Source organism: Scylla paramamosain, chromosome 18 (assembly GCF_035594125.1).
Source record: "Scylla paramamosain isolate STU-SP2022 chromosome 18, ASM3559412v1, whole genome shotgun sequence".
NCBI classification, from domain to species: domain Eukaryota; kingdom Metazoa; phylum Arthropoda; class Malacostraca; order Decapoda; family Portunidae; genus Scylla; species Scylla paramamosain.
In genome coordinates this window covers 12,314,650-12,329,649 of record NC_087168.1, presented here as the reverse complement: position 1 = coordinate 12,329,649, position 15,000 = coordinate 12,314,650, and the positions used below count along the sequence as shown (strand labels likewise).

The following is a 15,000-nucleotide window of genomic DNA, read 5'->3' as shown; positions in this document are numbered from 1 at the left end:
TTTTTGTCTGTCTACTAACACCCAATGGCTATATACTACACGTAGCTTCTCTCTCTCTCTCTCTCTCTCTCTCTCTCTCTCTCTCTCTCTCTCTCTCTCTCTCTCTGAACACACACACTTGCCTCCCATCACACACCTTTCCACTTACCAATCCACATATCTCATCATCTTCACCTTCTCTCACTCGTATTAATCTCTCCCTCATCATCTCTCCTCCTCTTCTCTCCTCAGCATGTTTCTCCTCCTCTCTCAGCATGATCTCTCTCTCTTCCTGATCACAGCGTCCTCTCTCTCTCTCTCTCTCTCTCTCTCTCTCTCTCTCTCTCTCTCTCTCTCTCTCTCTCTCTCTCTCTCTCTCTCTCACGGACCGTATTTCAATGTTTTCAGTATAGAAATCACTCATCTGTGCGTACTGTAGTTGATATTTGATTCTTTATATTTATATTTATATTTATATTTGATTCCTTATACTTAGGATTCTATGCCCTATACTCAACATCGGAATCTATACACTTGGCATTTGATTCCATAAACTGGAAAATACAGAGGCATTAAAATGAGTCACTAGACTTAACCCTTTCACTGCCAATTTAGACATCTTCCCTTAATCAGTAATCCCTATGAGACGTCTTTTCTTGTACGGGCTAGAAATTAAAAAATATATTCTTTTCTATCCCCTTTTTCTCTTACAGTTGTTTATAAAGATTCCCTACATTGCTTTTAGTGCTGTGAATTGTTGCACATCTCCGTGAAAGGGTTAAGAAACATCCAAAATAACATTTACGAGACACGAAGAATATGAAGCGGTTGTAGTGTGTGTCCTAATTGAAGCGACCTTTTACTTATACTAGAAAGGATGCTGGCCAGTAATTATTAAACCATAGATAAACACGACTATAGTAACATAACACAGAACATAAATCTCAGGCGTTAACATGAGTGCAGTGGTGGTAACGTGAATTCCAGACCGATTCACCACCACAGCATGAGTCACGTTCTATTTTGCATATCAACACAAGATATGATGAAGTTTACGATAAGAAGTCAACAACCGCCTCCACTTGTTCATCCACTGGAGTGTATTCAGATAACTGGTGGGTGGGTGGGGTTTGAAGTGTTCGTGATCATGAATATGTTAGATAGATACAAGTGTAATAGTTTAATTATTGTTTTTACTATCTTAACGTGTGAAAACTTCGCCAAAGATCTCACAGGAATATAGTTATGACACTATACAATAGAAAAGTTGACGTTTTTTTACTAAGTTAACTCATGTACTGCTTCGTTAAATATCTTAAGGGAATCAAAACTAAGAAATATAACAGAAAACTTGGTCTTCTTATCTTTACTCGTGCACTATTGGCCAAAGATATCACGGGAATCTAAGCATAGAGATATAATACAGAGATCAGCGTCTTTACTATCTTAACTCTTGAATTGTTCTTTAAGTATCTTACGGGAATGAAAGTAAAAAAAAAAAAACATAATAGAAAAAGTTTGTCTCTCTTATCTTAACTTCAGTACTGTTTGCCAGAGATCTCACGGATGTAAGCTAAGAGATATAATATAGAAAAACCAGATCGTTTACAACAATTCAACAGGATTCAACAGGAGTCTCAGCCATGACACGAGGTACAACAGACAAACAAATGCCTTTACTAACCCTACCCTTGTTGACTCTCCGCAAGTCTCACGGGAATCGAAAACCGGCACGAGACCAATCACGAGTCCCTGCCATGATGTTATTTTGGAGACTAAGAAGCCTCGTCTCCTGCGAATATGCGCAGTAAGCCGCCCCTCGCGCCTCTGCATGTGGCCGCCTCGTGCCTCCCTCGCCCTTGGTCCTAAATAAGCAAGATGACGGTGAAAGTCCAGCAGGGAGTCCGCGGAGTCAACAAGGAAAGGCGTGAATGATGGAAGGGGGGGGGGCAGTGGATTTGTTTAGGGCACCAAGCGGCGGTGTGGAAGCGGCAGATCAGGAGGAGGAGGAGGAGGAGGAGGAAGAAGAACGATAGCGACTGATGAATAACGTGAAAAATAATAGGGAGAGTAAAATATTTGAAACTTAATGAAAGTAATGAGAGAGAGAGAGAGAGAGAGAGAGAGAGAGAGAGAGAGAGAGAGAGAGAGAGAGAGAGCCCTGCCTACTCCTGCCTTTCTAGTGATGAAAAGACTCCCCAAGGTCACTCGTGTAACGCTCTTCCCTGCTGCTGCTGCTGCTACTACTGCCCACGCAGGAGTCAAGGGCCGCCACCACCACAGCATCCCCACATCACCATCACATCACCATGACGACAAGCAACAAGTGTCTCGTGTCGAGATTAACAGAGAGGCAAACAAGACATACACACTTGTGCAACACGTGTGTGTGTGTGTGTGTGTGTGTGTGTGTACATCTGTATCACCGTGGCCTTCAATACCCATGTGTACACAGCCTAGATATCTCGTCTCTCCACTTCCACCTCCCTCCCTTCATTCTCAAGCGGACACTCCCCCTCCCTCCCCCCTCCCCAGGCTGGCAGAATGGCAAGGCGTGCAGCGAGGCCTCATAAGTGTTGTGAAGGCGCACCTGGGTTCTGAAGGTCACCTGTTGACGAGGCTCCAGTCACAGCAGTCAGCTAAGAGAAGCAGGGCCATCCTCACTGTGCTGGCCTAACACACACACACACACACACACACACACACACACACACACACACACACACACACACACACACACACACATACACACACACAGTCGGGGTCAATAAGACATCAAGTTCTCGTTCGGTTTAATATATAATATATAATATATAGATATATATATACATCTACACACAACAATTAACAATAAACATACATTATGCACAAATTGAGCAAATAGTCGTTCCGGCACCGCGCGCCTCGAAGCCGCCTTACATGGGTGGGCCGGGAGCGCCGCAGTGGAGTGAGTGTACAGTGGCCGCACCGCGCCTTCAAGCAGTGATGGGCGGCCTGCAGGCAGTGTCCTCGCGCCCGCGCCGCCATCCAGCGCTTTGAACTTCTCAGGTCACGCGGCCGCGTCGAGGATCCCGCCGGTTATGGAGATCCGCGCCCTCTGCTGCACCTACCGTCCCCGGAGACTGGCGGGGGAAGGGTTGCAGCGAGGAAAAGAAGACTCAGTGACTCAGGGAAGCGTGCCAAGGTTCTCCCTAGAAGAGCCGGCGCTTCCGTACGTGGAGTCGTCATCGTCGTGGCCTGGCACGAGCAGCGACTGTCGCTCGTCTTTGGAGCGAGCCAGACTGTCGTGCACGGGCGGGTACACGGTGTCGGGGGGCGAGGAGCAGCAGTGGTACAACCCCGTGCTGAGGGCCACCAGGATATGCAGGACCATTACGATCACGGTGGTCCAGGGGAACCCAATGTAGTCCACGAGGACGCCACCAGCTGACGGCCCAATGAAGCAACCCAGGGCGAAGGTCGAGGTCCAGATGCCAGACACGAGGCTGTATGTGCTGAGGTCGTCGGGGAAGCCGTAGGCTATGGCGTCCCGGTGAGCGCCGGCGAATGTGGACACCAGCACGGCGCCGAATCCAATGCCGTGCACGATGAGAGAGACGATGCAGAGGGCGAGGCTAAGATTGAGAGGCACGAAGGGCATCGGCCCAATGAATGTGAAAGCAATTGCCACAACCACGGCGCCGAAAGTGATGAGCGTGCGGGGCGACAAGTAGCTATCACACATCTTGCCCCAGAAGGGTGCCAGCAGCGCGTAGGTGGAGCCGTTCAGAATGAACATGAGTCCCATCTGCACGGGCGTGAGGTTGAGGGGGCGCAGGTGAGGCTCCAGGGTGGCCTGCAGAAAGCCGATGCTGATGGAGGCACAGATGATGGCGAAACAGGCCAGTACGATGGACGGCAGCTTGATGGCGGCGAAGAAGTGACCGCGGCTCGCCTGGGACTCAGTGCTCGCCTCAGCGCCCTCAGATGGAAGGAAACAAGTGGTGACTGTGGCCGCTCCCAGCAGGACGCCCCCCATGGCGGCGAAGGGCAAGGTGTAGCCGCCCAGCTCGTAGAGGGCGCCGCCCACCGTGGGGCCCACGATGAGGCCCACCCCGAAGAAAGTCTCCATCGTGGCGAAGGCAGACCCCACGTTCTTAGGGAACTCCTTAGCGATGATACTGAAGGCGGAGGTGATGAAGGCGGCGTTGCCCATCGCCTCCACGATTCTCACAGCGAAGGAGCAGCCGATGAAGGCGTCGGTGTCGTTGATGCGGTCCAGGAAGCCGAACAGGATGCACATGACGGACACGGTGAAGATGCCGGAGTTGTTGATGAACTTGGCGCCCCATCGGGTCATGAAACGGCCATACACGGGGCTCACCAAGAACACTGTCAGCTCGAACACCCCGAACACCAGGCCGTACTGCGAGGCCGTGGCCCCCTTCCGCTCTGCTTCTCCCGGGTAGAAGGGCGCCTGCAGCGACACACACACTGCATTACAGAACTGTGCGATGCTGAACACCACCAGGATGAGCCACTGGCGCCGCGTGTATGCCATAGCAGAGATGGTGGAGGAATGACGTGGAGGTGAGGTGGAGTGGCGGCGGTGGATGGCACCGGCAAGATCGAAGCACCAGACACGGATACTGACGCTTCTGCTTGAGTGGTGCGGTGCCCACGTGGGACTGTCAAATGCCCTGCGGGAAGGCGAGAGGCAGTGGCTGGATCACGGGAGATGTACTGCAAGGCGGGCTGTAGAGGTGCTCACGAGGAGTGCGTGCTAGGCGAGCAGCGAGCTGAGCTGTTGCGTGGACAGCCGGAGTGTGGTGACTGGTGGCCGGCTGGGCTGCGGGCAAGTAACAGGTCCTGCCCGGCGAGCTGCCAGATGCACGACGAGGCGGCCATGGCAACGTTCGCCTTGCTGTGCCCAACGTAAGCTTCCGTCCGTCAAGACGAGAAAGGTCACCGCGAGAAAATCCAAAGGCTCGCGTTGAGGCTGCAGTAGCGAGGGGGTGGCGGCAGGTGAGGGTGCCTGGCGAGGAGTGAGGGTAACCTGTCCAGCCAGGTGACAGAGGGGCAGGACGGGAGCTTGTTGGGGGTGTGGTACATGAGGAGACACTGCCCCGCCTCAACAACCTGCCGCAAGCCCGCAACCCCCGACCAATGACTAGCTTCACCGCTGCTTCATATGGAGCTTCCCCTGCTAACATTTTTTTTTCATTCGTATATAGTAAAAGCTTCTCTCTCTCTCTCTCTCTCTCTCTCTCTCTCTCTCTCTCTCTCTCTCTCTCTCCCCGTTATAAGAGCTTCGCAAACATATTTTCAATTTGATAAACTTTTAATTCTTACATAGTAACAGCTACTCTCTCTCTCTCTCTCTCTCTCTCTCTCTCTCTCTCTCTCTCTCCGTTATAAGAGCTTCGCAAATATATTTTCAATTTGATAAACTTTTAATACTTACATAGTAACAGCTACTCTCTCTCTCTCTCTCTCTCTCTCTCTCTCTCTCTCTCTCTCTCTCTCTCTCTCTCTCTCTCTCTCTCTCGTTATTGTTTATCGTAATATACAACACATGATAAACTACACTGAGAGAGAGAGAGAGAGAGAGAGAGAGAGAGAGAGAGAGAGAGAGAGAGAGAGAGAGAGAGAGAGAGAGAGAGAGAGAGGTTAATAGCTCCCCTCCCTCCTCCTTTCCTCCTTTACCCTCCAATCAGTTACTATCATTATCACCACAGGCATGTCTAAATAAACAAACCACCTACTCCTCCTCCTCTTCTTAGACTTCATTTACACGTGTCTAGCTGTGAAGGAGGAGGAGGAGGAGGAGGAGGAGGAGGAGACGGTCTGCAGTGAACAATAGTAGTAGTTATAGTAGTAGTAGTAGTAGTAGTAGTAGTAGTAGGAGTGGGAGTATTAGTAGTGGTGGTGGTAGCAGTGTCGTCAGGAGCGCAGACCGTTGCCCAATGACCACCACACACACACAAACACACACACACACACACACACACACAGGCAGGATCAGAAGCACTATACTCGTAAGCTTATCACTGGGTCTCCTCGTGGCCTGTCCTCTGTGACCGTCTTCCTGTATCTGTGAATGCTACTGCAACAACAACAACATCTACTACTACTATACTACTACTACTACTACTACTACTACTACTACTACTTTTATTTTAACTGGAGGCATTAGGATGTCAAAAAGCAGGTGATCATAATGTACACAAATGGATTGCCTTAACATAAATCCAGAGTCTCGGCCTTTACTTGTATATTAAAATGTAGTTGATGATGATGATGTTGATGATGAGGAAAAAGGAGAAGAAGAAGAAGAAGAAGAAAATATATATATCAGCATGACTAGCACATCACCAGCCTTCCCTTTGTCTTTCTTGACAGACACACACACACACACACACACACACACACACACACACACACACATTACGTATACACATCCGAATTTCAGGACACTCAGATCACAGCATTTGCATCACAGTGTATTCCACGTTTCCTTACTCGGTTCAAAATTCGATAATAGTATTTTATTTATTTATTTTTTTCTCACAATTAATCAGGCCACGCGGACCCAAAGTGTAGAAGTAAGACTGCCACGTGTGGGCCTGATGGCTTCTTGCAGCTTCCTTTATTTTCTAGTGTTCTTATGTTTTAATCTGCTCTCAAATTTGCTATTCTATTGATATATCATCTCCTATCATCTTTTTGCTTACTCTATGACCACTTTTTACTAACAATGAATATAAGATTTACTACTAACCCTAACAATTCTATTTACATTAACGACAACTTCTTTTTACTTTTCTTTTATTATTTCCTTTACGTAAAAGAGTCACTGGCAAAAAAAAAAAAAAGTCGCCAATCCCAAAAGAGATGTCAAAAGAATCGTCGGAAATTGAAGGATAAGTGTCTTGAAACCTCCCTCTTGAAGGAGTTAAAGTCATAGGAAGGAGGAAATACAGAAGCAGGGAGTTCCAAAGTTTACCAGAGAAAGGGATGAATGACTGAGAATACTGGTTAACTCTTGCATTAGCGAGGTGGACAGAATAGGGGTGAAAGAATGAAGAAAGTCTTGTGCAGCGAGGCCGCGGGAGGAGGGGAGGCATGCAGTTGGCAAGATCAAAGAGCAGTTAGCATGAAAATAGCGGTAAAAGATACCAAGAGATGCAACATTGCGGCGATGAGAAGGAGGCAGTCAGTTAGAGCAGAGCAGTTGATAAGACTCAGTTTTTCGATATCACCATTTATATCATAATTTATTTCCTTTTTCTTACCGACGACAATCTTTATTTTCTTCCCTCTTATGTCACCATCCGCTTCTCTTCAAAGGGTCGGGTTTCGTTAAGATAGGTTACGTTATGGTTAGGTTAGGTTAGGTCAAGTTATGTTTAGGATGGTCAGGTTAGGTTAGTTAAGTTAGATTAGGCTAAGTTATGGTTAGGTTATGTTCCGTTAGGTTATGATTAGGTGAAGTTAGTTGACTTAGGTTAGGTTAGGTTAGGTCAAGTTAGGTTATGGTTAGGATGGTCAGGTCAGGTTAGGTTGGCAGGTAATGGTGTCCTCAAATACGCGAGAATGTCACTTACCTGCTCTTCAGGACGTGACTATGAATTGTGGGAACTTTCCATGAGCTTCGTTTTAACCATTGCCTTAAATATTACGCACCAATTTACAAGGCCTTCAAATTTTTTTACTTCTATAACATCGCAAGAGTCTCACATGCGGATCTTCCCTTTGCAGACATCGCTGTATTAAATTATTTACTTCACGAGAAGCTTGGGATGTTGTTTCCCTCCACTGCCTCGTGTGATAAGTATGCCTTCATTCAGCAATTCAGTACGCGCCCGATACCATAAACCTATAATTCTTCAGCTAATTCATGTAAACAAACACACACACACACACACACACACACACACACACACACACACACACACACACACGTATATGCATTGTACCTTTGTACTTGTCTTGTATTTGTACCTGTCCTTTCTCAATAATTGCTTGTTATTTTTACTTTGTTTAGCTTGTGTTAATGCAGAGAGAGAGAGAGAGAGAGAGAGAGAGAGAGAGAGAGAGAGAGAGAGAGAGAGTGTGTAATCCGAACCGTACGAAATGAAACTTCCTGAAACTTCCTAAAGAATCACACACCAGCGAGACACCAAAGCTTCGAAACAACACTGATCCGGCGAAAGTGAAGTCGCGAAGTGTCTGAAGTTTTACAGAACACAAGCAGGATAGAGGAAAGTTGTTACGAGGGTTGAGTGCTTGTGTTTCATAGGAGAAGACACCTGATTCTTAGCGTGTGTGTGTGTGTGTGTGTGTGTGTGTTGATCAGTGCACATAAACAAACGCTAAAGGAGATAAATAAAGTTATAAAGCAGTCAAGAAAACATAACAGACTACCAGATATTGATAGTTATTTAAAAGGAATCACAAAAAAAAAGAAACACACACACACACACACACACAAAGAACACAAACATAAGGATTGCACAACACGCTAGACGTCACTCATTTGAAGAAGAAGAAGAAGGAGAAGAAGAAGAAGAAGAAGAAGAAGAAGAGACGTAATAATAATAATAATAATAATAATAATAATAATAATAATAATAATAATAATAATAATAATAATAATAATACTTTATTGCTCTTACAGAGAATTTGTCTTGTGCTTGCCAAAGTATAAAAGAGAAATATAGAAGTATAAAAATTCTTAAAACTATCAGTTACATCTATTAAATTCTCAATCATAAACTATCAAAAATAGAAGACATTAAAATATTAAAAACATTAAAAGTATTGCTGATGTCCCTGAGTGCTGCCTTCTTTTACAACTGTTGATTCCCATTCAATATCCTGATACTAGATGGAACATACGACTCCCTATACCGAGATGTTCGGCCCTGCACAGATCTCCATCTTCTGCCAGATGGTAACAGTTCGTAACATGTGTGCAATGGGTGACTGGGGTCTTTTATTATGATATTGCTTCTCTGAATAACCGCTCGTTTATACAGTTCCAACAATGGTTTTGTATTTTTTACTTTTAATCGGCTACATTTCTTTATTATCTTGCTTAGTTTACCTTTAGATTCCACAGTACTATTTCCATACCAGCAACATATAGCAAATGAAAAAACTGATTGTAGTATACTACTGTAGAACAAATCCATTATCTTACTACCAACTTTTAACTTGCATAGTTTCCTAACAAAAAACATCCTTGAGTTTGCCTTCTTATATATTTTATCTATGTGAGAGGAAAAGTTGAGTTTATTGTCTATGATCGTTCCTAAGTATTTGTATTCTTCTACTACTTCAACAGTTTCATCATTGATTTCCAAAGGTTCATGTTGTACGGGAGTCTTACTAAAATCAATAATCATCTCCTTAGTTTTGTTAACATTTAATTCTAAAAAATTATCCCTGCACCATGTACTAAAATTGTTAATTTCTTCTCTATAAATAACATCATTATTTACACAGAGAGAGACAATGGCAGTGTCATCTGCATATTTGAATATCTTAGTACACTCATTTTGACTTCTACAATCATTTGTATAAAGAGAAAACAGTAGTGGTGACAATACGCAACCCTGGGGCGCACCTGTGTTTGTTACAATTGAGTCAGAGATCTGGTCCTTAAGCTTTACATATTGCACCCTACCTACCAAAAACTCGCGTATCCATAGAACAAGTGGTGGACTCACGTTAAGACTTATAAGTTTTTCCATTAACACATGAGGTTGTATTGTGTTGAAAGCACTTGAAAAATCAACGAACAACACCTTAGCAAAGTGTTTACTGGATTTGTTGTTTACATTTTCCAGAAATCGAAGTATATGATTTATAATTGATAACGTAGCATCTTCCACGCACCTATCTTTCTTATAGGCAAACTGATAAACATCCATTTGGTCTTTCACTTCAAGAAACAGGAACTTTTTAATAACACTTTCTAAACATTTCATAAATATACATGCCAAGGCTACAGGTCTGTAATCATTATAACCTTTAGGGGTTTGATGTTTTGGCACTGGAATAATTTCAGATGTCTTCCACAGTTTAGGTATATAAGATTGATCCAAGGAACTCTGAAAAATTCTGCATAAAACTGGAACCAACTCGTATTTACAAATGCTTACTACCTTAGCACTTACTCTATCAGGCCCTGCCGCTTTATTGCTCTTAACTCTTTTCAAACTTTCTAGTACATCCTCACACGTTACAGTAAATATTCCATGTTCCTTGTTATATAAAAAACTCAGTAAGGCTGTTCTGTTCTGAAGAATAATCCTGGACATCAAATCTACAATAAAACTTATTTAATTCATTGCAATAATCCTTTACATTTGTAATATCTGGACACACGGATTTCTTAGTCATTCCAGTAATGTTACGCAAACCTTGCCAAGCAGCCTTTGTATCTTTCTCAAACCAATGTTCTATTTTCCTTTTGTATTTTTCTTTTTCCATACTAATCATATCATCAATTTTCTTCTGAATGATTCTTAAGTTGACTCTATCATTTCGTAACCTACATTGTCTTTTCTCATGTAGCAAATTTTTCACACTTTTCGTAAACCAGGGCTTATTGTTAGGGTAGCACTTAACACTCTTGACAGGCAAAATGTTTTCCACACAAAAAGATAAATAGCAGTTTAAGACATCCACATTCTCGTCAATACTAGCATTTTCATCATACAGTATGTTCCATTCTGTCGATTCCATACAGCCTCTCAGAGTATCGCTCACTTTGTCATCCCACTCATATATTTTCTTAATGACAGGTTTACAAGTTTTCAATTTTTGTCTATAAATAGGTGTTAAGAGGCACATTTCATGAAGAATAAATAGAAGATGAAGAAATAGAAGAAGAAGAAGAAGAAGAAGAAGAAGAAGAAGAAGAAGAAGAAGAAGAAGAAGAAGAAAGAAAAAAAAAAAGGAAAGAAAAAAGAAAAGAAATGAAAAAGAAAGAAAAAGAAAGAAAAAGAAAATAAAAAAGGAAAAGAATAAGAAAAAAAAGAAAAAAAGAAAAAGAAAAAAGAAAAGAAAAAGAAAAGAAAAAGAAAAAAACAATAAGAAAAGAAAAAGAAAAAGAAAAGAAAAAGAAAGAAAAAGAAAGAAAAATGAAGAAAAAGAAAGAAAAGAAAAGAAAAAGAAGAAAGAAAAAGAAAAGAAAAAGGAAGAAAAAAAAGAAGCAGAGGAAAAAACGAAAAATAAATAGGAAAAGAAAAAAGAAAAGGGAAAGAAAACAACGAAAGAAAAGAAAAACAATGAATGAATGAATGAATGAATGAATGAATGAAGGAAGGAAGGAAGGGAGGAGGAGGAGTAGTAAGAGAAAGAATGAGAAATAACAGTACTATATATTAAAAATGAACCGAATCACGTTACTAAAGGGGAATGAAAAGAAAAAGCTTAATACAAATGAGAAAACTGTGGCAATAGTATGTAGTTGCAGGAGCAGCAGCATTTGTTGTAGTAGTAGTAGTAGTAAGTAGTAGTAGTAGTAGTAGTAGTAGTAGTAGTAGTAGTAGTAGTAGTAGTAGTAGTAGTAGTAGTAGTAGTAGTAGTAGTGGCTGTGACTGTAATGGTTGGTAATGGCGCTGCAATAGGGAGGTCCATACAGCGCCGGCTGGTCTTACGACATCGGGTAATTTTTCCCATTAAGACACTGATGGGGAGAAATCAAACCCGCAGCTCTTAGGCCAAGAAACGTGCGTCATACTGCGGAGCCGCTTGTGCCTCGGTGGTGGTGGTGGTGGTGGTAGTGGTGGTGTCAACACAAGTTCGATAAGCTCCAGGCTGATAAGATATGCAGTCCTTGAACGCTCAATCACATGTGCAAATAATCATGGAGAATCACTGACACAATCCAAGTGTGTACATATTACCAAACACGCACAGCCTCTCTGGTGTGTGTGTGTGTGTGTGTGTGTGTGTGTGTGTGTGTGTGTGTGTGTGTGTGTGTGTGTGTGTGTGTGTGTGTGTGTGTGTGTGTGTGTGTGTGTGTGTGTGTGTGTGTACAAATATAATGTTTTGACGCCTGAGCGACGTCAAAGTAGTCATGCAGGCGAGCTAAAACTGATCAGCATGACTAAGTTTATGAATACATGAATATTTACACACACACTAAACGAATCTGTTGAAGTGTTTGCTGCGAAGTAAGGAAACCCTGCGCTGTTGATTTTTTTCCTATTGGTGACTGAACGCCGTGTCTTTAGTGATGGAAATTATATAAAGAACGAACGTACAATTTCCTAATAAAATAAAATCCAATAAACAGAGAGCAGTCCTTCAGAAATCAAAATTATTTGAAGGGCAAAATGGCAACCTGAAGTCAAATGAAAGGCGTGGACCGAACGAGGGCAGGCCAGACCTTCACAAATCAGTTAGAATGTGACTTGGAGCAGCGCCCTGAGGTACAACGAAGTCCATCGAAACAGAAAAGACTTTTAGAAATCAAACTCAGAACGCGTGGACACAGATCACTCATTATGTCAACTTAGTGAAATTTGCAGAAACCAGCAGGTATTTTGCGAGGACATTCACAACGTATTTGACAGTGACCCTCTAGGGGAAGGCAAGACGCGAACATACACAAGCCAGGCAGTGTGGGAGAGGTTACGACAGACACAGCAGATTTAAATCGATACTGACGATATCTATCATATGACTAATGTGTTCATAATACCTGACAGACAACACGCTCGCCAGATTAGGGCCTGTATTCTGAAACGCCTTGCTCTCTCAACACGACTATTTTCCAACACCACAGAGATGAATACCCGGCTTCTAAAGAGTGTTTTTCCTGTTAATAATATAGAAATGTTAATCTTTCACAATAGTCATGAAAACACCCTTACCAACCGTGTCTCTCTTCATCTATTGGAGGTGCGGCGCAGAAGTGTTTCAAAATCTGATCCTAAGATTACTGCCACAGTGTCCCTGGTTGAGCGTGTGAAGAAAGCGTTCGGGTGCAGACAGAACATATGTTGGTGGAGTGATTGGCGAGCCTTCATCTTGGTGATAGGCAGGTATCCAGTGCTCAGGTGTGCAAGTGTTAGTCATTTACTTAGCAAGGGCACATAGGAGAAATAACTGACAGCTTCTCGTATGAACTATAAATTTAATCGCCGGTGCAATGTTGATGAATTAAATACTTTTCAGTTTTCGATTCCTCTCCTCCAACAAACTGTCTTGATTTCCTTACCCGCCGCCGCACTGTTACATCTCTGTCTTCTACCGCTATTTTCCAAGGTTACTGCTCTTCTGAACTTGCTAACTGAACGCCGCCTCCGTCCCGCTGCCCCGCCGCACAACACTTTCTATTTACTCCTCATCCCTATTCTGTCCACCTCACTCACCAGCGCACCTCACTCACTGAAATGACCACCGCCTTCTGATTCCTCTGCTCCTCATTCTTTCTGGGACAAAGTGTGCAAGCTTGCTTTTTTTTTTTTTTTTATTAATCCATTTCCTATCCTAAGCCGGCCTCCCGGGCAAAAAAAAAAAAAAAAAAAAAAAAAAAATCATTCTTATAGCGCCGCATTACCAAATAGATAAAAATTTTGAATAGGACATGAAACGATATTAAGAAAAATACACCTAAAATAAATAAATAAATAAATAAATAAATAAATAAATAAATAAATAACACGAATAAAACATTAAACAAAAATAAAATATGAGAATACAAAGGAAACATATATAAAAGCGCAACCGCAAAGAACAGAAAAGAAGAAAAAAAAAAAAAGCAGAGAAATAACACACTAATAAAATGTATAAAGAATGGGAGCTTTTACTTTAATCAGGCCAGAGAGAGAGAGAGAGAGAGAGAGAGAGAGAGAGAGAGAGAGAGAGAGAGAGAGAGAGAGAGAGAGAGAGAGAGAGAGAGAGAGAGAGAGAGAGAGAGAGAGAGACCCCTGCGGAAAACTCACCTTAAAAAAAAAAAAAAAAATATATATATATATATATATATATATATATATATATATATATATATATATATATATATATATATATATATATATATATATATATATATATATATATATATACAAAGAAGAAGAAAAAAACTCTCCCAAGAAAAAGAAAAAAGGAAAAAAGAAAAAGAAAAGAAAATGAAAGAAAACCTCCAAACTACCACAAACCCACAATGAGCACCACCAATCAGCACTCCGAGGCTTCAAGACCCACACAAGTACCCGTCTGGAACCTCACCACCACAGACTCAACAACCTTAACCGAGTGACGCACGCAGACGCACCTCCTATCCCCCTAAATCCGCCACCAACCCCCACCTCCCACCTCCACCCCCACCACTTTACAGACACACGTACACACAGACAGTCGCTGGTCGTCGCCGTTGTGGTCATTCTGTTTATACGTGTTCGTTCTTCGCGACCTCCTCCTGAAACTGCACTTCTGCCACGCCGCACGTCGCCCCTAGTGTAGTGCCCGCCACGCCTCCCCCGCACGTCATGCCGCTCTGAAGGACGCGTGTGACCTCGATTCCTATTCTGACGCGCTCATACACTCACTGACACCAGTACGTATACACATAAACACTAGCACATGCACTGGGTAAATAAGAATATAACGCTAAACACCAAAATCCAGAGAAGAAAAATTAAAAGACCATACAATGATACATGGACGTACACACACACACACACACACACACACACACACACACACACACACACACACACACACACACACACACACACACACACACACACACACACACACACACACTTAGAAGTGACTCGGCCTCTGATCATAATTAAATATGCATATAAAAAAATATAAAAAATAATCTTGTTCTGCTACTGTCTGTATATCTACTTATAACATTTCAGATCTTCAAAAAAGGAATAAATAAATAAAATAAAGTCAAATGATATCTCTAACAGACAATGCCATCCGTGCCTGTTCATAACCTTTCCTCAGACAGTTATGATTTCCCACAAGACTCCTGTAAAATATGCCAAACGTGTCCTGTGCTTAGCG

At 42.7% G+C, this 15,000-nt stretch overlaps 1 protein-coding gene and 1 long non-coding RNA gene across 2 annotated transcripts in view; both read right to left on the bottom strand.

Annotated features, from left to right (window-relative positions):
• Positions 1–15,000, bottom strand: part of LOC135109118 (uncharacterized) — a 187,939-nt gene that overhangs the window by 3,037 nt on the left and 169,902 nt on the right. The window lies entirely within an intron of this gene.
• Positions 2,760–5,048, bottom strand: LOC135109117 (MFS-type transporter SLC18B1-like). Its single transcript, XM_064020200.1, has one exon. It carries the CDS (start codon positions 4,517–4,519, stop codon positions 3,146–3,148), a length of 1,374 nt encoding a protein of 457 aa, XP_063876270.1. The 5' UTR covers positions 4,520–5,048; the 3' UTR covers positions 2,760–3,145.